The sequence below is a fragment of the Planococcus citri genome, chromosome 1 (assembly GCF_950023065.1).
Source record: "Planococcus citri chromosome 1, ihPlaCitr1.1, whole genome shotgun sequence".
NCBI classification, from domain to species: Eukaryota; Metazoa; Arthropoda; class Insecta; order Hemiptera; family Pseudococcidae; genus Planococcus; species Planococcus citri.
This window is the reverse complement of record NC_088677.1, coordinates 53,205,363-53,232,625: the sequence shown is the minus strand read 5'-3', so window position 1 is coordinate 53,232,625 and position 27,263 is coordinate 53,205,363. Positions and strand designations below refer to the sequence as shown.

The 27,263-nt window shown below is 34.4% G+C and overlaps 1 protein-coding gene and 2 non-coding genes across 6 annotated transcripts in view; 1 reads left to right on the top strand and 2 right to left on the bottom strand.

Annotated features, from left to right (window-relative positions):
- raskol (Ras GTPase-activating protein raskol) overlaps positions 1-27,263 on the bottom strand; it is a 191,084-nt gene that overhangs the window by 132,172 nt on the left and 31,649 nt on the right. For 2 of the 4 annotated variants that reach the window (XM_065346105.1, XM_065346104.1), the window contains exon 1: positions 4,644-5,149. The exons of 1 other annotated variant lie outside the window; for it this stretch is intronic. In XM_065346105.1, the coding sequence (XP_065202177.1) occupies positions 4,644-4,995 (352 nt within the window). In that variant the 5' untranslated portion in view covers positions 4,996-5,149. Of the gene's footprint in view, positions 1-4,643; positions 5,150-9,224; positions 9,426-27,263 lie in introns of those variants that run through there. One more of the 4 variants, XM_065346103.1, reaches the window with a different exon arrangement.
- TRNAV-CAC (transfer RNA valine (anticodon CAC)) lies at positions 11,754-11,826 on the top strand. The gene has a single exon. It is a non-coding gene; the product is annotated as a tRNA-Val (tRNA).
- On the bottom strand, positions 12,427-12,498 carry TRNAQ-UUG (transfer RNA glutamine (anticodon UUG)). The gene has a single exon. It is a non-coding gene; the product is annotated as a tRNA-Gln (tRNA).

The following is a 27,263-nucleotide window of genomic DNA, read 5'->3' as shown; positions in this document are numbered from 1 at the left end:
ATAAGTTGCTTCGGACTTCGAATCTATTAAAGACTTTGCAACACCAGAAAGAATTTCAATTCTGTATTATTTCAAAAATATGTATCTGAAAAATGCTTCAATTTTTCAATTCTCCAGCAAAATGTCCAAATCTCCATAATTTTGTCACTAGTTGAATTCATTTTAAAAATTTGTAAATTAAAGAATATTTTTTACTTTTTTTTTGATTTTTCGGTATTTTTGTAACAGTAGGTACAAAAATACATCAAACCAAAAATGTTTCCAAGCGACGGGAATTATTTTCAAATTTTCAAAATAATTTTTTTAGCAATTTTTTATATCAAGTTTTCAAAAATTTTGGACATTTATTTTTTTTTCAGTTTCATTTTTTTCGCGAGTTTTTGCGAGCATTTTTTTCCAATTAATCCATTGTTAATAAAATTCTGATGGTTTTGACTTGAAAATGATAATTTCTCTTTTTTTATAAAAATTTTTTAGATTTTTTCTTCTATTACTAGAAAAATGCTTCAAGAAAATCGAAAATACATAAAAACAAATCAAACAAATTTCGATAGATATTGAAACCATAAATCAGTTATCATTTATGTACATGTTCATTGAGATCTTATGAACAAGAGGGAAGGGGAGTTTACGAATACGGCTTTCATGAAGTTCAAAAATTGAATCCTGCAGATTGTAAATTGAACAAAACAGGTTAAATTTGACGCATTCATACTTCCGGTTCTCTCTCTATGTATGGTCACCTTTCTCATAATTAAAATTAACCTTCCCAAATCACTGTTAACGTAATCGAGGCGTACAAAAGCTGATGATAAAAATTCATTCATCCATTTTTCATTCCGCTTCATAAACGCCTTTTCACTCGTTGCAGTTGTTTTTTTTTCAAATAAATTTCAAAGCCCGAAAGTAATTTTTCAGAGATGTCCGAGTTAGATTAGATGACGATGACGCAGCAGCAGTGCGAGCCCGGAGCTCACACGGATAAAAAAATTAACGCGACTGAATTTAACGATTTATACGAAAATTAGAACAAAAGGTCGTTTCAGCAGTTTGAAAGGTTAAGCTATCAGATTATATTTTCATAATTTGAACGATACCTATTATTTTTACATAACGCGATTTCGCAATCATACGAGTGCATATGAACGTGTTAGTTCAACAGAGCAAGACTGCCATTGGAAAGCATAGCCTCAAAGAATGCTGAAATTCAACTCGAGGTACCTAAATCTATACAATTATATCTCAATAGTGGCTGTAAAGCCGAAAAAATTGCATACCTGTATTATGCAGTTGGCGTTTTTACTGTTTTTAAACCAGTATGTTTCATATCTCAATAGACTAGACCCGACTAGACTGATGTGTGGATGCTAGGTGAATGATATAGTAATCGTTAATCCAGTATACTTGTAATTCTGCGATAGATGGCGAAATTGAAATAAATTTTTCAGAAATTAAATTTACAATAAAGCTACTTAAACCATGTCAATCATAATTCGTCAAATTTTATCCTCCGAGTTGACGATAAAACGTCATCGGGTTAATAATATCTACTTATGAACAAAGTGTCATTTCACTAACCATTTAATTTTACGATACATTCGTCGAACGTTTGAAAATTTTCATCGTATGTAGATGTACTCGTATAATGGATGCAATAATGTGGAAAAATATCAAAATGGCGGATTTATTATACGTAGTTTCATAGAGCCCGGTTTTCTTCAAAGTAATTCACGCAGGCATAACACACAACCATATGGGATTCAGAATAGTCGCAATAAAACTAAATATGCCTATATTGCCAGTCGTTCCCATAACGATGCAACAACCCCTTTGCGAATATTTCTACGAAAATGGCAAAATAACCTCTTGAATTGCCTTCAGCCATATTCGAGCTACTGATGTATCCCGGCATGACACAATGTTCGAATCACTAAACCCTTTCATTTAATCGAAAATCATCCAGAATTATGATCACGATTTAGTATAATTTTTCTCAGTTAGTTTCAAAATCAACTCATTACATTCGTTCTTCGCTTCATATCTGTACGCATAGAGAAAACATTACTATACGTTATTGCCTACTGGTTGAAATATTAATACAAAATTAGCTCGCCAACCAATATTTAACCATTTAATAGCTGTTGGGCTTAGAATATCGTCGACTACCTATAGATATTCGTGAGAAAATACTTCATCTCAAACACATAATACGTTAAAAATACGAAACCAAAATACAACCCAAAGCTCACCCAAAGGCATTGCTAAACTTTCCATACACTCGATTACCTTCTTTATTTTCTGTAAAAATATCCATTTTTTAAAAAAACTCTAATTTTTTTCATCACCATTTGCATTTCAACTGGAGAAAAAAAAAATCCATTCCGGAGGTACTGAAAACACGAAAATCGTGTTTGGTCATTAATATACGCATACAGCAGAAAAGAGGAATCAATTAAGTAGTATAACCTTTTGTGAAGGTATACAAGAGTACCTTTTCGTTCAGGTATATTAACTGCCCTTTCATTATATTCCAAATGGTAACGTACATAACAATCCGCGAGTAAATAACGTCGTCGTTTTTATCCTGCGGATATAAAAAATACCGCGTATTTTCAACAGTCTACCAGGTATGGCATGGCCCAGTTATGTAGAAAATTTTTATTAAAACCATTAGTCCCTTCCGCTCGAGCTAAAATTAATTTCGCTTTTGTCGACGTTTTTTAGAATCAGGTATCTATATTTATTTGATTTCTACTAATTTTGACTCTCTTGTCCGCAGTGTAATCGAAATTCTTCGAATGTTTTGATTAACGTTTACACGTTATTTGGATGATGTGTACTATAGGGTAGATCGAAAATGAATTTTGCAAGTTCCAATACCGCGGAAAACTTATTTTTTTTTGAATTTTAATATGCTCTCCGAGGTGCAAGTTTTCCGCGGTATGGGAACTTGAAAAGCCCAATTTCGTCATTTTCGGTCCACTTTAATGAGTACTTTCCTCTCAAACATTTCCTACACATTGAATTGCAGCGATTGATGAAAATTTTAGTCAGCCACTCTATTTCATTCTCGGTTGGTCATTTTTGAAATATCAAACTTTTTTCAAAAATAACAAAAAATCAATCGCTCCTATGAATTTTTATTTTCAAAAAGTAATTAAGGTTAAGCTTTCTAATTAATTCAGGCAAGAAACCGAAATTCATCATCACTTCATGACTTCAGTTAAGAACTATCCGATGCAACCATTGCAATCTCACCCCTCGGCAAGTCAAATAAAATGAGAAGGTGAAATCTTCACAAGCAGGTAATACTATTAGAATCCTAATTTGTTCCAATTTGACGTAGGTTAGGTACCTATCATTAGCCCACCCAAATTCGCCCTTTATTTTTATAGCGGTATTTTCTTTCATTCTTTAAACATTTTCACTCAACCTACTACAAGTCAGGATGGCGAACCCATCTTCAATTTTCACTCCGCCTCTAATTTCAACTCCCAAATAATGAATGAGTATAAAAATATTTTCAACTTTCTTCCCTCTTCTTCATAAACTTTTTTTGATTATCTGATTCAACTGAAAGAAAAAAATCACACAAATACCACAAAAAATTCGAATGAAGAAATAAAAAAAAAATGGACCGATAGGGACAGCAAATAATTCAAAATGTGCAGAAATTACCAAAGAAACGTCATCTTCATTTTTTAATGCATATAACATATTTTTATACTTTTTTAAAAATCGACGATGACGTTCGAAGTTTTTCAACCACTTGAATGCCATCCCTTCTTCCGTCCCACTCGTACCATTTCTTTCAAATTTTTAATTTTTGAAGTTTTGACGATAGAATGCTCAAAGTGTTCTGTTTAATCAGTGATAATTTACTGATATAAATTTACAGAGCAGAAAACTTTGAAAATTTCATCTGCAAACAAAAAACCACATAATAGTCGGCAATCGACAAACTTCACCTATATTCTCACTCATCATTCACTAATGACCTCAGACAAACGTGTTCTAATCGAGTTCAACTTGAGCACCACTGATGATCTTTGGCATTCCATCAATAAACAGAGAAAAAAAATGAAACGTAACAAAGTGAAAAATTAAAATTAACGAAACAATGATCATTGTATGTATGTTTCATGGTACCACACAGCACATTCGTTCATACAGTGCGTACATACGAGTATGTGTAAGTTCCTCTCTAATGGTACATTCGACATGGCCTAATCATCCGAAACTATAACGCCTACTGCTTTTTCCCCAATATACCAGTACCTTGATTGCGCTTCATTGTTGCCAATACCATCATCGTTCATGTATGCTCTATCCGAATGAAAAAAGAAAAAAAATACTCCGTAGATTTGGAATGCTAAATGGATTTGTATATGAGTGAAAGTTGAAAAGATGAGGAGACAGAGAAAGAGAGATGGAGAAAAAAACGTGATATTTTCAAGGATTATGATACATCAAACCGAATACAACCTTGGTTAATTGTATCAAATAGTCGCATCACTCGTTTACACGAGGGTAACTATTATCATTTGTCGTATATTATTACACATTCGGCGTACATCAATCGCCCAATTCGTTCATTCCATTCATAACGGTACAAGTACATACATCAAATCGCGAAAACTTACCATCGCTACTCCGAAGCATGTACATAAGTCCAGAGCAAAACTTAGATTGCTCGTATCGTTTAGGCAAAGGTTTCGGTTCGAAAAGCGAATAATCCAAGCTGCTGATTTCAGAGGTACAATAATTTTCTCCGCAAATGCCAGCCAGCCTGTTACTAAGCTCGTACTCGTCGTCGTCGGAAAATGGCTCGAAATCGGACGTGTGAAAGCATTCGTCTTCTATTTCGTCGACGATATACATGGAACTTTCCATATCGTCGGTGAGTCGATGTTTCCAGGCGACTTGGCCATTACGATGATGGTTGGCGATGGACGCTAACGTCCTGTACGTCTCGTACCTATTATCTACATCCATCGTACCGATGCTGGCGTCATTTTGTAATTAAATCCAATCCGCCGCATATAATGTTTCAGTTATAGGTAAGGTACCTTTTACAAGCGTATATCGTGTACCAATGGAACGAAAAAATTACGTAATCGAAACGTACAGAGTACGACACATTCTACGCGAACCACAAACAAAAATAAACATCGAGCTAAAAACAATGTATTCAATGCTATACCATGCCAAACCATATCATCTTTACTTAAACAAGATACACGTAAGTGCAAAAGACTATATTATATGTAGATTGTAGATACATATAATATAGGTACCCTTCCTCACCCCCACCGTATCGAGGATGGCTCCTGGCGATGCTTTAATTAATATACTCGGTCGAGTTAACGAAGTTTAATTACTCCTAAAACAGTATTTCAATGGAGTGCATAGTTCATATAGCTAGTCTTTCTTAAATTCAATTAAGACCCTACCCGAATAGTCTTTAAAAACCACACACTGAAAATAACTGTGTACCTGATAGGGAGACCTACTCAACACTAGTGCGTAAGTCTGCTTCCAAACAAAACTGAATTTTGGAAAAGAGAATGAACAAAATCTCTCGCAACCAAAATTTAAGCTTCCCTAATCAATTTTACAAATTTTGTCAAATTTTTGAAAACTCCAACTTCAGCATTTCTCAACAGAAATGTTCAATTTGGATTGATGAAAATTTGGTTTTCACTTGATATGAAACTCCTAAACATAATTCTATCATTTTCAGCACTTCTAGAGTCTTTGGCATGAAATTATCATTTTCTCTTTCCACGTTTTCTAATTTAAAAAAAAAATTGAAAACAATAGAGCAAATCGAAATCCTGCCGGAGATTCTAGAATGGCTGAGAATGGTGAAATTTAGTCACTAATTTCAAAATACAGAAGTTACGTGTATGCATTTTTAAAATTTTTTAAAATTTTCCAAAAATTGAAAAATTGTTGATTAAAACAGCTTAAATCCAAATTACGAAGATTTTTGAATAAACCCTTGGCAGAAAAAATCCAATCATCGATAGCAAACATACAAATTACATTATACCAAACCCAGCCATTTTTCCACGATCATCTTGCCAAATATTCTCGCAAGTCAAATACATGGCGAAGAACAACCCAACCGTTACTTTTTTATTTGAAAACCGAAAGTGATCTCATATTGTATCCTCAACGAAAAGAACCGGTTTATTAAGAAGGAGTGAGCGAGAGAAAGAAAAAAATCAACACCTAAACCGCAATCTTGCTGATATAAACAATATCCTAAGCATCTCGCCACAGATCGGCATTCGTCAAAAAAATTCCTCTTAACACCTTCGACTATCCAGAGATCGTAAAAGCGTATACATTTTACGACCCATATTATGCTCGTCCAGCGTCCAATACGGTACTCGTCATTCCATTCCAATATTATCGTACAAAATAGATAACTAATTACCTTTTGGACGACCTTGGTCAAACCTTGGAAGACAGAGATATCCTCGATCATACGTATTATACTTATAGATGGTACATTGGAACATCGCATCGTGCCCAGTACACCAGGGTGAAAGAGATGGAACACAGAGCTTGAAATATTTTAACGCGATTATCTCGGTGAAATGTCTAATCGAGAACACGATTCTTTCGGGTAGAGTTTGGCTTATGCCATCATTTTCTAATCAATTTCGGGGTGGGGGGGGGGGGTATCAAACCGCATCCGCGTATAATGTGTTAGATGAGCCATAACCAAATTCTCTTTCTGACATGAATTTATATCTACTTGGATTAATGGGCTCGACGTATGGCTACCGTATGTGTAGCCAGTATATACGTATAGGGTGGTAAAAAAAATAGGTACAGATGTAAGAAGATGCGAAGGACAGGGTGGGTTAAAAGAATAGTGTATACGACTAAGAATGAGTCTTCATTATCTTGTCGAAGTAACTTGGTAGTAATGATAGAAACGTGTGAGGGGTACAAAAACCAGAAACGATTATGAACACAGAAAATATCTTCATTTCTCTTGTGGCTGAGATGCATCGACGACGGGGAAAAACTATAAAAATTGGTAACACCAAAAAAAATGATCACTTCAACTCAGGAATTTGCCAACTAGCAAAAAAATCAGAATCTGGGTTACCAAAGCATTGAAAACATCAAAAACGGATTTTCGATTTCCTGAGTTGAAAATGAAAACAAAATTAAAATCCAAAAACAACAAAGATTTAAAAAATCAAGACCTTTGAAAATAATTTTGAGAAGTAGGACTGTTCAGATCTTGAAAATAATAGATGACTGATAATTTTAATTCGAGAAGAAGAAGCAAACGCTGAAAGAATAATTATCACTGAGGCAAAGTTATATGTACATATAAAATCTCAACAGGACTAATTTGACAAAATGAATCAAAAACAGGATTATTACCAGCAATTTTCCAATTTTAGTCACTTGACATTGCACGTTAATTTTCACTTGATTGACAGAATGACAGTTTCGAATTTGAAACAGGAGAACATTCAACCTAAAAGCAAGACCTTTTGAAAAACCAACATTTTTAACAAAACGCTTAACTTCTGAGAAACAGCCAGGAAAATTCAGCCATTACAACTTATAAATTAATAAACTTCCCGAAGTGCTTTTCTGTCACCAAAATACTTTGATGACATTTGACTAGACTGTTTACCAAAAACTATAGACAAAATTTTTTATTTTCAAACAATTTTCAAGCCAATTTTCCCAATTTCCACTTATTAAATGGAGGAATGCCAAAATAATTTTCTCCCAGATTTTTCAAGACACCACTGGAATTCTTTTTTCTTGGAAAATTTAAAAGTTTTACACTATACGTAATTTTAAACCCAGAAACTATCATTCGAACTCAATTTTAAAAACACCTATACACAAATTCAAAACTCTAAATGAAAAAGTAATGTACAAATTCATATCTCTACGACTCAGAAGTACATACCATCAACGAAAAGGTGGGTACTTTCAACTCAAAATTACTCCAGGTACCTCTACCTAACACAACATATCAATACCTACCCTGCAACCTCCCCGGTTCCAGCCGTTATTACCGCATTTTTAAACCGACTACTATTCTCGGGCAAAACTCAATCATTAAAAATATACAGTAGACGTTACAAAAAGATGTTTACTGAGTCTGTTCGATGGCAAGAATTAGAAAAAAAAAGAAAAAGTACGCTATCCTCGTACAGATAGGACGTATACACAACGGGTTAACAAGAAACAACGGTCTTACACGTGATTGACATCGTCTGACGTTTACTCGAACAATATTTATACGTTTTTGTAGTTTTTCTTTGGAATTTTTTATACAGCATTTCTTATTCGCTTGCCTGCAAGGTATCTTTGTTTACAGGTGTCGCGTATTTATATACGTAACCGCGTACAGCGTACAGTAGACGATGACACAGAAGCAAAAGTAGGTATTTCGACGTAAACAAATCTTAAAAATTGCAATTATTCCGGCCAGATGAAAAAAATTACCGCCTTGCGACGGTCGAAGAATTTTTTCAAACCGCCTCTTGGAATTCGAGAAATTTCAACCGATAACAAAGCCATAGGAAACATGATAAGCTACGCAATTCTAACACGAAAGGACAATATGGCAGTGCCCATATCCAATTACAAAAGTACCTCGGTGCGCCTCGTTTGTTTTATAAAATTACCGCACACTTTTTTTTGCCCCGTGCTTTGTTCGTGTGTCTGTTTCTCTCTTTCTTTTTGATACATCTTCGTGAGCCTCTCACGCGGTGTTGATAGATTGTTATCTCGACTTTTTCATATCGTGAATAAGATTCGTGGCAGTCGAGCTGTTGGATGACGTTTGGGTAAATATTAGGCTTTTATTTGGTTCGCCAGATAGGTTGAGCTTTGAAAGTGTAACGAATATTGACCTTATAGATCATGGATCCAATATCTGCATTGCAACTGCCTCTAATTAGCTAACTCGATACAAAAATTTTAGAAAAATATAAAAATTGTACGATACCAAATCAACAACAATAAATATCTAATCAAAATTCGATCAAATTCTCTCGAACCCACGCCTGAAAATTTCGATCGAATCAAACATTGCCAATAAAGGTTCCCCTTGTAAAAATTTGAGCCATTTTAAAAAGCTCAAAAATAACCAAAATACTTGACTAGAATAGCACTGAATACATTTTTTTCTTCTTTCGTAACAATCACTTTGAAAAATGAATAACTACCTCATCAGTTAATCACAACCGATCATCAAACCTTATCACCGAATTTTCACCACAGCACAAAAGTTCACCAAACTTCACCACACGAAACCGAACGCACCAAAAAAAGCACACAATCGCGAAAATCACGCGCTACCGGAACCTTTGAAAGTAAAACAAGCCAGAAACAAAACCCTCGCGATAAACGTCATAACCGGCACCAGTACTTTAACTGGTTTAAACTTGAAACGCGTGGAACAGGATGAGTCGCGGTGGCGAACCTGCCCAAGACGCCATCTACCGTCAAACTTGACGCGAACTAAAGTAATTAATAAATTAGAATTAACGCTTAACGTTAACGCCGCCGTTGAATTTACTATTTAAATATTGCTATGGCCAGACGAGTTGGTATGTTCTTAAATCCATCCTTCTAGTACGTAGAGCCAAGCCATACATATGTACTCGGTTTATGTACATTCTACCGATTTAAAAAAAAGATGGAGATATTAAATAGCGCATTTAATTGAAATTTATTTACTTTAGACCAACCTTTTCTAATTAATTCTACTAGTATTCACTTTTTTTCTACCCCGATTAGAACAAGTGTTTGTGGGTTCTGGAGAGAGAAAAATACAATAAAAATTTTACAGCGCATATGGTTATGAGTTTTTACTCGTCTCGGTCAATTAACTTTGATAAATGCTCGTTTAGGGTTCGAAGAATTTTTTTCGCCATGTTTTACTTCGATATAAATTCGTATAAGATACACGTTAGATGATACAACTCGACAGTGATAGTATTTGCAAAGCCATCCTACTTTGGTGCAAATTTATCAGAGGAGATTATTCAACGCGGTGGCAATTTATTACCTTACTACTTGTAAATGAAATTCAGTTGCCTGCTCGTTGATTTTCGGTAGATTATTTGATGAAGTAACGCATTATAATACGTTACATTTGTACACAGGTTTCATGAAGGATAAAAAAAAAAAACATTTTTTTTGTATCGAGGAATGACAAAGATATTATGGCTAGAATCGCCTTAATATTCCATTGACCGAAGAAAATTGGCGAAAGAATAAGTAAGGACGTAAAGGTTATGAGAATATTCCTAATACATACAATGATTTGATCACTGTTTGACGTATCAAGTCGGAATTTCTTTAAAATATCTCGTCAAAAAATGAAAAAAGAAAAACCTTGGAAGAAAAATGCTCAACAATCGCGCTCTGAAATTATTTCAATGGGAATTGGCAACTTGGCAATATGTAATTTAAAAGCCGCCTTGATAATTTATCGCATAGGCAAGTTTATAGACGTTCATGAAAGCAAGCTGCCTAATCTCAATACTGTAGGCGTATTGATATCTTGTTACAGTTGTCACCGCGGTAAGACGTTAATAAATTTGCATAACCGAATGAGCTGAAGGAACTTGAGTATATTCGCGAAATAAATGCTACAGATTCACTTGATCATCAAAAATTTTTTTACATAATTGAATAGATAACATTTATTTCGAGATCCATTACAAATGATGGAAATTAAACTGACAATAAAAATTTGATTTAAATGAATACCGATTTTTTTTTTTAGAATTTTGACCTCGGTTGCGTTTTACGGTTGTATTTTCATCTCCAATGTTCGAAGTGGAATTTTTCAACAAAATCAACAAAAAAAATGCAACAATGATTTAATTTTTTTTTTTTTTGTTGAAAACTTTGGACCTTGTTGGTTTCCAAAATCATCTGCTTCATATGCTAGGAATTAATTGTCTGATTATTCAATAAATGATGGTCAATTAGTATTTATTTTCTAATTCCACGACCACTTTATTCTGTGATTTTCCATGCATTTTACAACTCAGATCATAATAATCATAAGATGTGATTTCAAAAAAAAAAAAAAAAAAAAAAAAAAGGGTTTTAATTAAAATCGACATTTAATAAAAATTTGTACTAGGGGGATGTACTCGAAATAAAAAATTTCAAAACAGACCAAAGTAGTCCAAAAATGAGGAAAATTTGAAGAAAAAAACCAATTGAGATAATAATGATACATAAGGGGCTTTGTAATAATGAAATAAAGATGCTTTGATAGGTATTTAATGGAAAGTTCAAAAAGTAAAGCATTTTTTCAAGCAGAAAGAAAGACTGTAAGTTAAAAATGCTCAAAAATCAACAAAACAAAATAAAAATTTTGTTTAAAAAAAAATGCCAAAAAAATGGAAAAAAATTTAACGAAAAATGATTCAATACCTATTCGTTTAGTTAATTATGAAACAGTACACAGATTTTGTGAAAAAAAATACGATTTTTCCAAAGGTCTATTTTTTGACTGGGTTACCTACTTGAGAAAAAAATGATGATAGGAAGAAGAAATTAAGGAGAAGCAAAATATCATTGCAATAAAACTACAAATATAATTAGTCAAAACGAAATCCATAATAATTTCATCATTGAAATTTGGTTCAAATGCACAACAGACTTCAGCAATTACGAGCTTTTACCTCAGCAAAAAGGCCTAGAGAATTGAAAACTACACTACGAGCTTTTATGTTTTCGTAGTGTAGTGGTTATCACGTGCGCCTCACACGCGCAAGGTCCCCGGTTCGAACCCGGGCGGAAACAATGCAAATTTTTTTTTAAATAATCGACTACATTTTTGATAATAATACTAAATCATGTAAACAATACACAATTTTATATCAATTATGTGAATGTAAAGTTGCGATATTGAGAATTATATCATTGAAATAAAAATTGAATGAAAACGAAGTTTTAGATGCCAAGTTTTTTAATGAATGTGAAAAAAAAAAATTTTGTTAAAAAAAATAATATAGGTATGTATTTTATCTGCTTTAAAATTTTTTTATTCAATAAATCATTCGCCAAAAATTTGATTTTTTATTCAATTTCGATCATAAAAAATGTTGATATTTAAAATGAAATTAATGCCTTAATAATTTTTGCACTAGATACATGAAAATTAATATACCTACGAATAGTAAATAAAAACAATAAATACGCAATTTACTTCGTTTCAAGACAGGGTACCATTGTCCAATTATAGCGTGCAATGCATCAGACTGTATAATTCCATCACTCATGCAATCGTGTAAATTGACTTTTATCAACGAAAATCAACACTTACCTGCAAAAAAACAACACAACATACATTAATAAGGGTGAAACAAATTAAGAAAAAAATTTTCAAAAAAAAAAATTTTGAGGTCCCACCGAGATTTGAACTCGGATCGCTGGATTCAAAGTCCAGAGTGCTAACCATTACACCATGGGACCTTGTTGGTGAAACAGCCGTTCTCAGGCTACTTCAACGCTATCTGCGTTACATGCAACATCTTTAGGTTACAAAGTTCACTTTCCTCTCAAATATAGTTAATTTATGCATTTTTTTTCGTAAATTTGCATTCGTGTCGAATGATCTTGCCAAGTATTTCATTACAGTGGCAATTTTTTTCGTTCAAATAATCATGAGAGAGGAACTTCTATTCTATAAAAAGTATAGGCGATTCGCATCATTCATATCAGCTTATTTTTTCAAAACTGATTGATTTTTTTACAAAATACAGTTGTTTTTCTTCAGCAGAATTCAACTAACCACTTAGGCAGGTATTATTCTTTCACTTTTTCACTAATTATAATTATAAATAAAAGGTATATGATAGAGACTTGGTGAGTTGGTGTTTGATTTCATTTTTTAAACATAAACACTAGCCTAGCCCTGTATACGTACGTACGTACTACAAAAATCCTATCACATGTCAAATTCCAAGAAAATACTTATAATAAATCACAAGAATTTAGCATACATTTTTTATTTTTTATTCAAGTAAATTGTTTATGAAAAGTGCAGGTATTATTATACTGACTATTCGACTCAGGGCGATAATCAAGTCACCATGTGTTGGCGCCATCTGCAGCTTGAACGAGTAACATTTTCCTAAAACAATTTCCTGCAGAGCTTTATCCAATATTGCAAAACACCTGTAGTAATGGAAATTGAGATCTTGGAGTTGCAAGCAGCAGTGATACAAATAAATAATATTCTACACATTTTCCCCTTAAAATTCGAATTACAATTTTTTTAAACTGATGAAGCATAGCTTACAAAAAATTCCCGGATCAAATCCAAGCCAAGATTGAAATAGCACGTAAAAATACCTAGGTAACAAAAAAAGCTGAAATTTTGTAATTGGCCAACAATGTGAAACTTGTGGTATTTTTTCATGAGCTTAGATTTTCAACTCGATTTTTCTCAGAATCTTGTGCAAGATCTTGAACTTGAAAAAAAAATTCGATTTTTTCAGGATTTTTCCCGCTTAAAGTTGTCACTTTTGGTTGAAATTTTTTCTTGCAGTACTTATGTATATTATGAAAAACGACCATTCACACCATCAACCTGAATTTGAGCTAAATTTTCCAACTTTTTCCACGTTCCATAATTTTTATTTTAAAAATCGAATCGTGCCATTTTTGGAACCCCTCAGTCTCTTCTGAGGCGACCTACCGAGCTAAAATTCTTGTCAAGACTAAGAAATTTTGACCAAAATTGACAACTTTGGGCGGGAAAATTATGAAAAAAACATGTTTTTGAATTTTTGAAAGTCTCGCACCCCCGCCTTTATATCAAATTTTGAACAATATGACCTGGTGGTTTTCAGTATCCCAGCAAGTTTGAAAAAACTCGGTTGAAATCTACCAAAGAAAGCGATTTTTAACAAAAATATCAATTTCATCTTTTTTGAAGAGATTAGAAGAGATGCAACGATCTGAAAATTGTATCACAAGGTTTGGACGACAAGGACCAGTTGTTGGCCGATTCGCTCTTCTTAACCTGCTATGCTATTTTCACCGAAATCTCTAAAATCACAAAAAACCAATCATTTACCTTAATTACCCCTTCATCCATCGTATTTGTAGAGATTTGGGTCTCTCTCTCTATCTAATTCCGTATCGTCATTTCCTGCAAGACAAGTTGAAATTTCGAGTACAATAAGTGACGATGACGGGAAATCAACGCCAATCATCATTTCATTATGATCGGTACCAGGCATCTGCCGGTAACTTAAATTGAATGGGGCATTGTTGCCAATTTCAATCTATTCACACTACAGCTAGACTACGACAACGTTGCTTTTAAAAAACCAACACACCTGAATACGAATTAATAACGTCACGAATGTTCTACCTGCAATTATCGGATAAAATGCTACATTGGTTCGGTGTGGTTGGAAAACACATGTGAGAGCTTCCTAAGCCTTTTATCCCTTCTGTGGTAAAAACACCTTGCCGAGGAAAGATTACTATGACGACGACGAGAAAAAAAGCCAACTTTGAAATCCAGATCCCTCTCTGTTCCCTTCGACTATGTCATTGTATAATCACGCATCTATTCTGCGAAACCTTTTAAGGATAAAATATCACGCCGAAGGTACTAATCGCGGCTTCGGAGGCTCGATATGCTTAATGTTCATTTTTGTATCGAGTTACTAAAACGAGAACACGCGCCACAAGGACGACAGACGAAAACTTCGCACCGTTAGCCTTCGAAAAAGGACACTTTTAACCTTTAAGTGCCCGTATACCTATGATAGAAAAGAAGGAAGAAAATCTTACGTTTTTTTTTTCATCCTAAGGTACCTCTATAACAGATCGATGGCGACAGTGTTTGATTTTTTTTCACTCCTGTGTCCAAAGAAATCGTAGGTACATACGTACATAGGCATAGTTTATTTTTTACATTATACTAACCGCGACAATACATTCAGCTAAGTTTGCAAACGGTTACAATGTCACCGCTATGGGTTGCCGCCAATGTATGTATAATAACTGGTTTCGTCGGATACGACAAAAACGGTCATTTGCACGGTACACCGCCATTCAAACAGTTCCAAAGACGACTTTTTTCTTCCATGTAATTATACCGTTTGATGTGACTGTGCGATCAAGTAACCATATCCTGTTTGATTGATATATGGTAAAAATACACGTGTCCTGTTATGTATCTGGCCGTTCTGAGAAAATACCAAATTACCCTTTTTTTCCTTCGTCAAGTGGACAAAAAATTATTACGGAATTGAAAACGCCCTTAAAATGTTATAAAAAAAGCGAAAGTGAAGCTCCGGGTTACTAGATAGATACTAAAGATACACGTGCAAAAAAGCTATCCTCTTATCGTACATATAAAAAATCTATACGTGTTCAAGGACCATCGAACAACACCCTTTTAAATTTTTACCTCTGAGAAAATCTTTCGGCTTGCCTAATAATGTACCTAAATTACCTACCTATGAATATCATCTTCACGTAAGAGGATTTTCGTACCTTTTGCACAAACAAAATAAACATTTTTGATGTGTGAAAAAAGAACTAAATTTTGAGTAACATTTCTTTTCATAACGTGATCGCCACGTCGTTGACGTTTTTCAAAATCTTAATGAAATTTTATTTTACGTCGTAGGTAGTAGTATGGAAACCTTCCAGTATCAGATACCAAGAAAAAACGTAATATTTTGAAATATTTCTGGGTATATAAAAATTTAATACTTTCAAGAAGGTAGCTACCAAAATAGGAAATTGGAAAGCAAAAATTTCAATTTAAAAATACTTCGAATGAGAAAACTTTCAAGTTTATTTTTCTTATTCGAAGCAACAAAATTAATGGTTTATTACGTTTTTGATGAATTTGCGAAAATATCAAAAATCCTGTACATATAAGACAGGGGTCTCAAAAATTGAAATGAATGAGACGTGAATCTTATTTTTATGCTCATTTTACTGATTGGATTGCTTGCTATACTAGGCATTTCAATAGAAACAATCCTCTTCCCCTCTCATAAGCATTCTTCGAAAAATTAAAGGCAACATAAATTTTGATACATGATTTTTTTAATTATTCAGGTATCTGAACATTTTGCCAATGTTTGGTGTGAGTTTTCGTGAAATAGTAAATTTTTATAAGAAAGAAGTCTTTCATTTCGTTTCAAATACATTTGCTGCGGAATAATCTACAGCAGGGTGTCTAACAAAATTTCAATACAAAAAAGTAGGACTTAAGTAGGACTTTTAGCAGGACTTTTAGCGGGTCACTTCTCGAGCACTTATGGAATTTTTCAAGGTGGAGAGGGGGGGGGGGTAAAAATTTACATTCAAGTTTTTAGCTAAATTTATAATTTAAAATGATTATTTTTTTTTGAAAAATCCAAAATTAAAAAAAAAACCGGACCTGATTGAAGCGAGGGCAAAATCTCACGAAAATCAGTAGTTATTTCGAGACGTATAAAAAATCATGTTTTTTGAGTAATGAATAACTTATAAAAAGCGTACCTATCATTTTGTTTCAAAATTTTAAAGTTCGAATACTTGATGATTTTTTTTTTAATTTAAAATGAAAAGAGAAATGAAAAGCAAACAGGCCCGAGCGAAGCGAGGGCAAAAGCTCTCAAAAATGTGTAATTCAAAATCTAAAAAAGTCTACAAATGAACCTTTCTACAAAATTTGTTCAAAATTCCGGAAAAAGGGGAAAAATTGAAAATTTGAAAAAGTCTTATTGAAAAAAAAGTAGGACTTTTGGATAAAATTATTAAAAAGTAGGACTTTACTTAGGACCAAAAGGACTTTTGAAAAAAAGTAGGACTTTAGTAGGACTAATAGGACCAGTAGGACCTGTTAGACACCACACATGGCAAGAAAATTTTGGCACCAGACAAAGCCCCAAAAGAGCATGCAAAAATAGGTAACTTACCCTATCAGCCAAAATTTCAGGAGCTAAAAGGTGAGGGTAGATTTTCAAAAATAAAATTCGAAGAAAAATACAATAAAAATCAAAATTTTGATCATCTGAGCAAGGAAGTTGGAATTTGGTATGCCTTTTTTGCGCCCTCACCCTCCCTCCCCCATAATCGATTGCAACCGATCTTCATCCGTTTTCAGCAGTTCTGGGGCCTCTACAAGATTTTTGGAAATCACTATTTTCAAGAACATCTCGTCTGTCTTAATCTCCAGAAAAACTGTTTTGAAACTGTTTCATACAGGAGAATTATTACTACCTTATTGTGAATTTTTTTCAGCTTGAAATTATTCTATGAACTTTTGGAATATTTCAATTTCACTATCTTTTTTTCCATTCGAAGCTCTCTCCTTCAGCTTTGACTTACTTCGCATATGTCTCCTTCGCGAATAATTAAAAAGAAAAATATAGATTCAAAAATTCATTTCAAAACGAGAAATGCGCAAAATAATAAACATCAATGTGCTTTAAGGAACTTCCATAGTGATTTTCAGCCAGAAAATCATCATCTGCTTATGAGCTTAATCTCACCTCCCTCCTAATTTACCCTTCTTTCATCATCAATTATTTACAGTTTTACACCAGACTCTAAGGAAAAGTTTCACTAACTCAAATATTTGTACATATTATTGATTTACATTCTATTTTTATCTTTTTCAAAACCCATTTTCAGGTCTCCGCCGTACCCTCTTCGAAAACCTTCTCATCACTCGAACAAACACAATACACTTACATACTTGGTATGTTTATGTAGTACATTGTAACATCATCATTCCACATCTCTAATCGAGTAAACACGAGAAAATCACCCCTATAGTGATACGAGATAATTTCCCAAGCAACCGCACATCGTTTCTCTTTGACCACTCCAACCCTTAAAGTTTGAAGCCTCGCCCTGCATAAAATATTTATCGCACTAATTCACGATTGGCGAGGTACCACGGACACGGACAGCTAAGGCAATCTTACCACGCACCGAGAAAATCATTTCAAAGGTACGATGATTACATTAAGTTATCCGAAGGCAGCCATAGCAAAGGGCTAAACTGGGTGGTGAATGTTTTATCGCATTTTACCACAATGTGCTAGAATGTATTGTACACATATTACGCAGGAATACATCCCACGTCCTGTTCCACCCCGTACAGTAAAGGGCTCGATTCACTATTGAGACTCGACTCGGTTGTTGTAAATTTGATCCTGTCCGATAGGTAGGTACCTACCTCCAACCCAACTGTCAAGATGTATTATTCGTCTCTTATATTGTTGCTTGTTTATGGCACAGCACCCTTCACCCTTTGGTACGCATTGTACAATGCCGTTTCAACTTTTAGGTACTAACTCGTACACGTACGAAAATTAACATCGACAAAGGTCAAGTTGCTCATTTTTTCCCCTGTACATTCACATGGGATCAAGACCAACGAGCGACGTAATGGCAACGGCATGGCAATCTTACGAATTCAGGTGGCCATTTTGATACTTTCATTGATGTGGGAGTTTGCAGTATAGGTACGTACGCAGTATGTCTAAGTACTTTTTATACGATGTGTGGTACGAGTAACCGATTGGCCTATATTATCGATAGGATATTCATCTGCATTGCGTTCAGCATCGAGCTCGTCATCTTTTTAACGATTCCAAAACCCGCACTAATAATAATCGCAATCAGAATATTCCTCGTTTACTCGAATAATAAGTACGAGACGTTAAACATGTAATAAAAACTTGCCAAAGTCATAAAGTCGACTGCAATTTTTACTCTATACATAAGTGAATAAATACGTACTACAGTAAGCGCTCACGACTCAACTTACTTAAGTAGACGAGCGACTCGTAAAACCGAGGTTCAATTTTACAGACGAAATTCTCGCATCTAAAGTTGAACCCCGCCGCGAAAGTTTAAATCATAATGCTCGTACGCGTAATGAAAGAATCAAGCTTTCATCATAAAATACATCCTTTCGAAGAAATTACCTTGAAAGTTATACAGTCGACATTAAATTAAACAAACGCATGACAGGGCGTATCTTGGTGCAAAAAATTTTTCCAAGTCGTGACCTACTTTAAAGATGGTTGGTTTTTTTTTCGGCATAAATCACAAAGCACCGAACTCGAACATGTGGCTCATAGACAAATGAACCAAATACAATGAGAACGAAACAAAAAAAACTGACCGTATAATCGTAACCTATCGCATAAATCATTCGGCGATCGAATCAATAAGAACATTTCTTATTTTAATGAGTTTCCTGTGCACTTCGAAATTGTACATCACTTTGTAGATCCCATCCCGAGTACTTTGTTTACACGTTCATTAACGGAAAAGGCGAGAAACCCGTTGTGTAAATTTTTAAACAGCGGATGTGCTCAATGCTCAACGAATAAGTTTTAATGGCTCTGCTACCTGAATTCGCTGCAGTGATTTTAGCAACCCAGCTAATGGAACGTTTCTGGAAATTCTACTTCGAGTTTGGAAACAAATAAGTATACCTAACACCTTTTTCTCGACTTAACAAACGAGATAGGGGAGATTTTCAAGGCATCGTCTTCAAAAAAAAGTTCATAAACGGATCATTATTATTACTCGAGGGATAAAACTGGTCGTAAGTATTAAAACGAAAACTGGCGATGAGTTTGGTCAGGTATCCTTTTAATTGCGTTAATTTATCCCGAGACGCGATATAATGAGAGGAAATACGAAATTGAAGAGAATATGATACAGAGGAGGAGGAGGAGGAGGAGGAGGAGACGAAAAGGAGAAACTCGTAATATACACCAATTCTCAATGGGTTAGCAAAGCATTAATTGACAAAATAACAATACTTCCTCACGCGTTTAGTATAATTGTGTTGAAATTTTTCATTTCATTCATTTCCTCTCGCTTCCTTTCTTGTCCACATTTCCATCTTTCTAGGAAAGTAAAACCAAGTGCATTAGCAGGGATAGGAAATATCTTGAACCAAATCGAAGTTCTAAAAAATTAAAACTTCTTGACCCATTTTGCTACTAAAAAATTGTTTGATGAAAGAGAATAGAAAAACTTAATTTCATCAAATTCTTACGATTGAGCCTCTCTTTTATAATTCGGAAAGTTCTTCAACTAAGTAGCTGCATTTTTGCAGTTGTCTTCAAACATTTCAGAGCTCATAACCCTTCCTTTTTTTTTAAATGGACTCCCATAAAGTCAAAATTATTTTGTAGTTTGGGATCTGATCCAAAAAGTCAGAGGCCAAATAAAATAAGCAAAAATCACGAAAATGCAGATTTCAGAAATTTTGAGGGTGCCATCCATCTCTTTTACAGTTGGTCCCAAAATTTCCATGCAAAAAAAATTACGAAAGTATTTACTTGGATTTTCAGTCAAAAATTCTTAAATTAGTCAATTTCTTACCGCTTCGAAAACTTTTGGGGCACTTGAGCCCTATCTCGCTCAAATGCACACATAATAGATCGAAATTATTTCCCAACGTTCACCTCGCATTAATTTTCAAGTTTCAAGAGAGTAAAAATTTAATTCCCATGAGAAAAAGGAAAGGTTTGGAACAGGAAAGGAAATGAATTTTTTGGGGTGAAGTTTTCAGGATCCTGTTTTTGCCCAAATGAGCCGGAACCAAATCTGACAAAATGACCAAACTGAACGAGGACATATTCGAAATTGGTAAAAAAAACTCATACTTATCAACAATAAAAACTTCATTAAAATTTCATTACTTCCTTCACATTAAAAAAATCCAAAATGTTTCATAACTTTAAAAGTCTTTTTTCCACGGCCAACAAATTTCACTCTTAATTCATATCCAGCAACCATTTGAAAACGCATAAAATGCCCTCTTCGTTTATTCGTATCTCTCAAGTTGAAAACCCCGAACCCCGTACATGTACGAGTATAAGCACAAAGCATAATCATGCGAGCGATTCAACTCGTCCAACAAGTCGAATAACTATGAGCGAGTAGCGAGCACCTTGCCAGTAGTTTAAAAAGAAACATCATTAATTTTCTCACTTTGCAGCATCATTTTGACATTTAAATTTAGCGGTTTACGGCCCTTTTACCTTTACCAAGCAACTTCGAACTGCTAACACACCTTTTTACACGAGCAAAACATTCGTATAACTTTTTAAAATCTTCCACTCGAGTTGTAAAAATATTCATAGCTTAAACTTTGAGGCAGAGGCAAGAAAAAGGTGCAAGGATCGTATTAAACATCCGTTAGAATAAGAATTTCACGCATGTACACATTTTTCTCAAAGCTTTTAGACCATAAAGTAAAGTTTTTGTAAGTAACACGTAAACCAGAGTGGTAAAGAAGTACATTGTTTTGCGAGTTACTTAGCATTCAACAGGTAAAACACACGATTCGCCAAGTTTTATCTGTAAAGTACAGTTTGGCGGGAAATCACGAATAATATACCAATTCCTAAAGGTACGCTGGTCCGATATTATTTCCTCTTTGCCACTTTCATAAACGGAAACAGTTTTCCTCGTACATGAAAAATGTACGTCAATTCCCTCTCTTGAATTCATTTCATTCAATTAAAATTAATTCACCAACTTACCATCGGCTAAATTAAATCCCATTGACAAAATAATTTTTTTCAAAGGTAAGCGATTTTTTTTTTCACTTCGAGTTCCAATCTCACTCGTGAAAATTTTCGCTTCAATTTACCTCGCCCACCCACGTCACTTCGCCACTGAAACCCACGCTTTGGAAATTTCAAGCGACATTAATCTTATTGCGAATCGTACGCGCGTATTTCGTGAAACCTCAATCTCAAAATTCATTTGCTAAATTCAATCGTTTCGAGATGTCACATTTTCAACCATATAATTTCCACTTCTCGCAAGCTACACTATTTTCTTCTTAATATAGGAGCGCGAGTCAAAAATCTAATAACGTGGTGACCGCGCACGTCTACTAATATTACCTACATTCGTCAAAATTGATAATACCCCTTCACCCTGGCGTGAAAATTGTCCCTGGGTAACGTTTTTAAAATACTTTTTTTTCTAAAACTATCGCCTATTGAATAATGGATGAAGACGTATTGTAACCATGGCAACCAGGGGGATTATACAGCTTCCCAGATGCATCTTCAAAGTACAAGTGCAAATCGATATTTGCGCTAGGCGGGTGCACTGTACCACATAGTGAGCCCGAAACCACCGAGAGCCTTTTTCATTGATTTACACAACACATACAAAAAAAGCCGCATCCCTTAGCCCCTGAAAAACGTTGCCAAACGTTGCGTAATTGCTCTCGATGCAAGTGTTCATGTACAAGTACGTACATTAAGTATACAGTCATACAGGTTTAAAACGTGATTTTTTTCTTACTTCGACACTCGTGTTTTTTTTGTCGTTGTTGGTTTTTCTAGTTGGTAATTACTTTTTTTTTTTAAATCGAGCGACATTAAAATGAATATTTAAGGCGAGGTGTTACGATTATGTATATACCTACGTATTTACTGTTTCGTTTAAATAATAACTTTTTTTTAGAACACTTCGGTTCTCAAGAGAGACATTTTTCAACCGTCGTGACAAGATATTTTTTTTCATATCCCCTAAAAATGTTTATATCTGTCTGGTAAAATGTTACAATTTAAAAAAAAAAAAAAATGAGAAGTCCAGATTAATTAAAAAGTTCTAGTAAATATCCCAGGTTTACGAACAGTCATTGAAAAATATTAGGGAAAAACAAAGAGGAAGTTTAATTTTTTTTTTAGATTTTTAGCGAAAAAGATAATTTTTAATAAAATGAAAAATATAGGTCCAGATTACAAAATTCAGAGGTGTGTTAAAAACTTTCTTAGCAGAACGCTGAAAAAAAAATTATGCGCAATAATGATTGAAATACTCATTTCCAAAATTTTAAGGGTGTTTAATTCACCCCCTCCTCCACTTCAAGTGCCTCGAGCTCCAAATACATACGATCAGAATATCAAATTTAATGCACAAAATCAATAGTTCTTTTTTCCATTTTCTTTTTTTTTAAACTAGGCAGATATTTACACAGTTTTTCAAAATTTTTGGGCCCATAATCCTCGCTTATGACTCTTCTTCATAGGTCAAAGTTGTGCTTAGAGGTTTACTTCGTCACAATATTCAGTTCTCTAGCTGGAAAAATAAATGGAAAGCAAAATGTTTGAAAATAAATACAACGCTAATCATCCAAATTTCGAAGTATTTCAATTCGCCATCCCCATCACAATAAAATTTACTGCAGCCTTCTCATACCCCAACTGTCATTAAACTATTCATTTTGATTTTCCAATCAAATGAATTTTTTTGGACCAATTCTCATAGTTTTTAAAAAAATTTCGGAGCACATATCCTCTTTCTCCCTTACCATAATAAAAAAGATCTCCAGAAGGTGAAAATTATATTCGATCGAAAAAAAAAGTCAATAACATTCGAATTTGTGCATACATGATCCCTCATCCCCTATTTTGGCCCTAATTTCGAAGGGCCTCGCCATCGCTCTCCAACAAACCCATTAAACTGTGATTTTCAGGATCTTCCTTTATATCATAAATTATTAAAAGTTTTTCTTCAAAGAAAAAACTTGAGCCTTAGATGATGCACTTTTGCAATTTCCAACCATATTTCATAATCAGTTATGCAAAAAGTCACCAATAAAAAATCATTGTGTCGAAATTTTTTCGCATTAAATATCCATTTTTATGACGCAAAAATGAAAATAAATGATTTGGGAACAAATTGCCCTACCTAGTAGGAAAATTTTCCTGATAAATAATGTGCTAATGATTTTCACCTCCACCCTTCACTGGCGTAGTTTCCAATAACGTATAAAAGTTAATTTGAGAAATGAACGAACGAGGGATATGCTTCATGCAAATAGCTGATGATGCGGTTCATTTACGAAAATCATAAAATTTAAGTAACGCAAAAAATTATGGCAAGAATAACGTGGTCGTAAGAATCGCGGAATCTATATTTTTGGACAAAGAGAACTATAAAAATGAAACATAAACGATAATTTTTCGCAACATTTTCAAAAAATATCATCAAATCTTAGGTACCTAAGAACAGTAGAAAGCTCATAAATATAGATAGAGAAAAAACAAAGCAAAAAGAACACCCTATCCCTCATACGGGAAAAATGGCAAATTAAACTCTTTTCTTGTTTTTAACGACCGATTTCTAATTCTTATCAAAACACTCTATATTCTAACAAAGCACGATGAGATCGAGCAGCCATTATATCCATGAATATTTATACTCCAATTCTCCCCAACAATATCCAGCAACTCTTCAAAAAAACCACCCCACATTAATTTCAGATTCTCGTAACATTCAAGTAGAATAATAATACACAATCTCGAACAATTTCTATAACGAAAACAACGCGGAAAATCACTCGCAAAATCTGTGTCAGTGAAATAAAATCTTTTCATTATCTAAATGGTAAGTATAAATTACAACTGTTTCGTATTTCTTCGCATACGATTCGCAGTTCAAATACGTAATAATATGGCGCGTTTTTTTAATATTTCCGAGAAATTTGAATTTTTTTCGCATAGCGAAAATATTGATTTTTCTCAGAAAGATGAAACTGTCATATAAAGAGGCAAGAGAAGAAAAAACTATTACGAAGAAAAAGATTTTTCTCTTCGTACTAGCACAATGAATGTCTTACGCATTTACAACAGTTGCTTGTAAGCTACATTTCATCAATTCTCAGTTTATGCTTTTTGAAATACGATCGTTAAGCTACACGTATAATTTATCTCGCAGCGTTTCTGACCCCGACACACACCCAGCCGCACTGTCTGATGAATAAAATAATACATATATTCATAATCATAAATGTGGTACATTACATAGTTAAGCAAGCGAAGAATTTCGCACGTATCCTCGATCGGCTCCATTCGCCATAGTACGTCACTAAGAAATAAAATTTTCGAAAACATCATACTCGCGGGAATACCTCGAAATATTCGCGAATTCGCTGAAAAAACGCGAATAAAAAGGGGAAATTTTTTTATCAAATAAATCGTACAGTCAGTATTCCTCGAAGCTATTAGGGATTCGTGTTACATAGATCAGTTTCTGGCTGCGTAAAGTTTCACATTCGAGGGTAGAGAAAAACACCCTTTAGGAGAGTTCTACCCGGCATGGCACGCTGATGCGACACGTGCCATTATACAGGCCGATTTTATAGACTCGTTCGACGTCGCGCCGTTTTCGTGAGAACCCTCCATCCAGGTCTCCGCCCTGATTTTTTTCAATTGTGGGAATCGTCGCATTTAGGAAATTCGTAACGGTACCGGCGAATTTTTTCCGATGCATACGAAGTGATTCGCGATACGATTCGAGCCAAAGACAATGAAAAAAATTCGCTTATGGTACGATCATTACATGTTTTATTGATGCCGCATTGCATTAAAGTTGAAACCAATTGTAAAAAATACCATTTCTGGGAACTTTTACAATGCACTGTAATAACGTTAAGAGACGAAACGGGGAGCCTTACCCCGGATACTTGAAACACACGTGCTTAAGAGATTCGAGTATAATGAGCGTTGGAGTGGAGCCAATGCAGCGTCTAAGCTTGGCCCATATTTTAACTACGCGAACGGATAAATCTGTCCATGATCGCATATTTACACAGAAATTCGAATTTTTTTAAGTGCTCTCGACCGTATATACAACCGTGTTTCAAAATTAGGCTAAATGTTGTTGTCGCCGGTGGGGAGGGGGGCAACGGTGTCGTCGTCCGAATACCTCAATCAGCGTTTGGGTTGGATGACAAGGCGGGGAGCATTCTAACGTGTAGGGGTATTTTTTTCATTTTTCGAGAAAAATAACATATTTTTTTAGGTGTAGATTTTAAATTTTTTTTCTCGATCATTGTTTTGAAAATTTATCAATTTTTGCCAACTGTACGTTCCCTGTTTTTCTGTCTACCTTCGCCATACACCTGGATTTAAATATTTTACATTTTAGCTCGAAAAATATCTCAAAATAATTGCAAGGGAGTTTTCAGGTCACTGATTTTGATTTTCACTCCTATTCCACCGATGATTCTGAATTGGGCTACTCAGAAATCGTTAAATTTTCAAAACTTCAGAAATTGAAACGTGGGCGAGGGAATTTAGGTTTTGGAGATTGCTGATTTCGATTTTTACCATTCATTTTACCTCGTAATCCAAAATTAAACCATGCATAGTAGGAGGGTCCGATTACAAATTTTTCTTAAATCATAACATAGTAGAACGGAAGTCTAGGTTTTTGGTTACTAAAGATCATATAATAGGCATCTAAGGTTTTTGGGGTACCTGATTTCAATTTTTTTGTTATGTCGTCAGCATATTCTTATCTTAGTAGTTTAGCTAGATTACTCATGCCGTATGGCGTATCTTAGTTTTAAAAATATCAAATCAGTCATGTACTATTCTTGCTTAAATAAACATCTCCGATGTGGTTCGTTTGTCCGTTTTCTTCGAGTACGTTTTAGTGGCGACGAGGATGGGATCCTCAAGTGCGTGTATCCCAATTTAATTTACAAATCTTCGCGATTTTGCGCATTATTTTTTTATTTGTTCGTGATGATAAATGACTAAAAAGAAAAAACGTGCTGAAAAAGTTATGGCTACAAACGGTTTTCCTGCTCTTTTTGCCAAATTCAATGCTGCGGTTGAGGATTTTGCAAGTTACCTCGATCGTTTCAACTGCTACATCGATTGCCTAGGAATTACTGATCTTCAAAAGCCAAAATTCTTCATTGCAAGTGCTGGTGCCGAAATTTTTGCCCTTGCCCGACGCTTAGCAGCTCCCGCAAATCCAAAGGACTTGGATTATGATAAATTGACGAAATTGCTTACCGATCATTATCATCCAGCACCTTTGGAGGACGTTGCACGTCATATTTTTCGCCACAGAAAGCAAAAAGATGGTGAGTCTTTCAACTCGTTTTATGCTTCATTGAAGGAATTGTCTCGAGACTGCAATTTTGCTGATCAAACGCGTCTTGATGAAGAATTGAAAGCTCAAATTATTGGTGGTACCAATGACGGTACTTTACAAAAATATTGCTTTGCTACTCCAAAATTGGCCTTGAAAGATGTCGTTGCAAAAGCTGTTGCTTCTGAACAAGCTACCAAAGGCGTTGACCATTTTAATGCACCAAATGTCAAAGCCTCAGAGTCATCTTCTGTAAATCGAGTCAATGAACGAGTTAATAAAAAACACTTCCAGAAGAAAAAGTCGAATGGTTCAAAGAATTATGC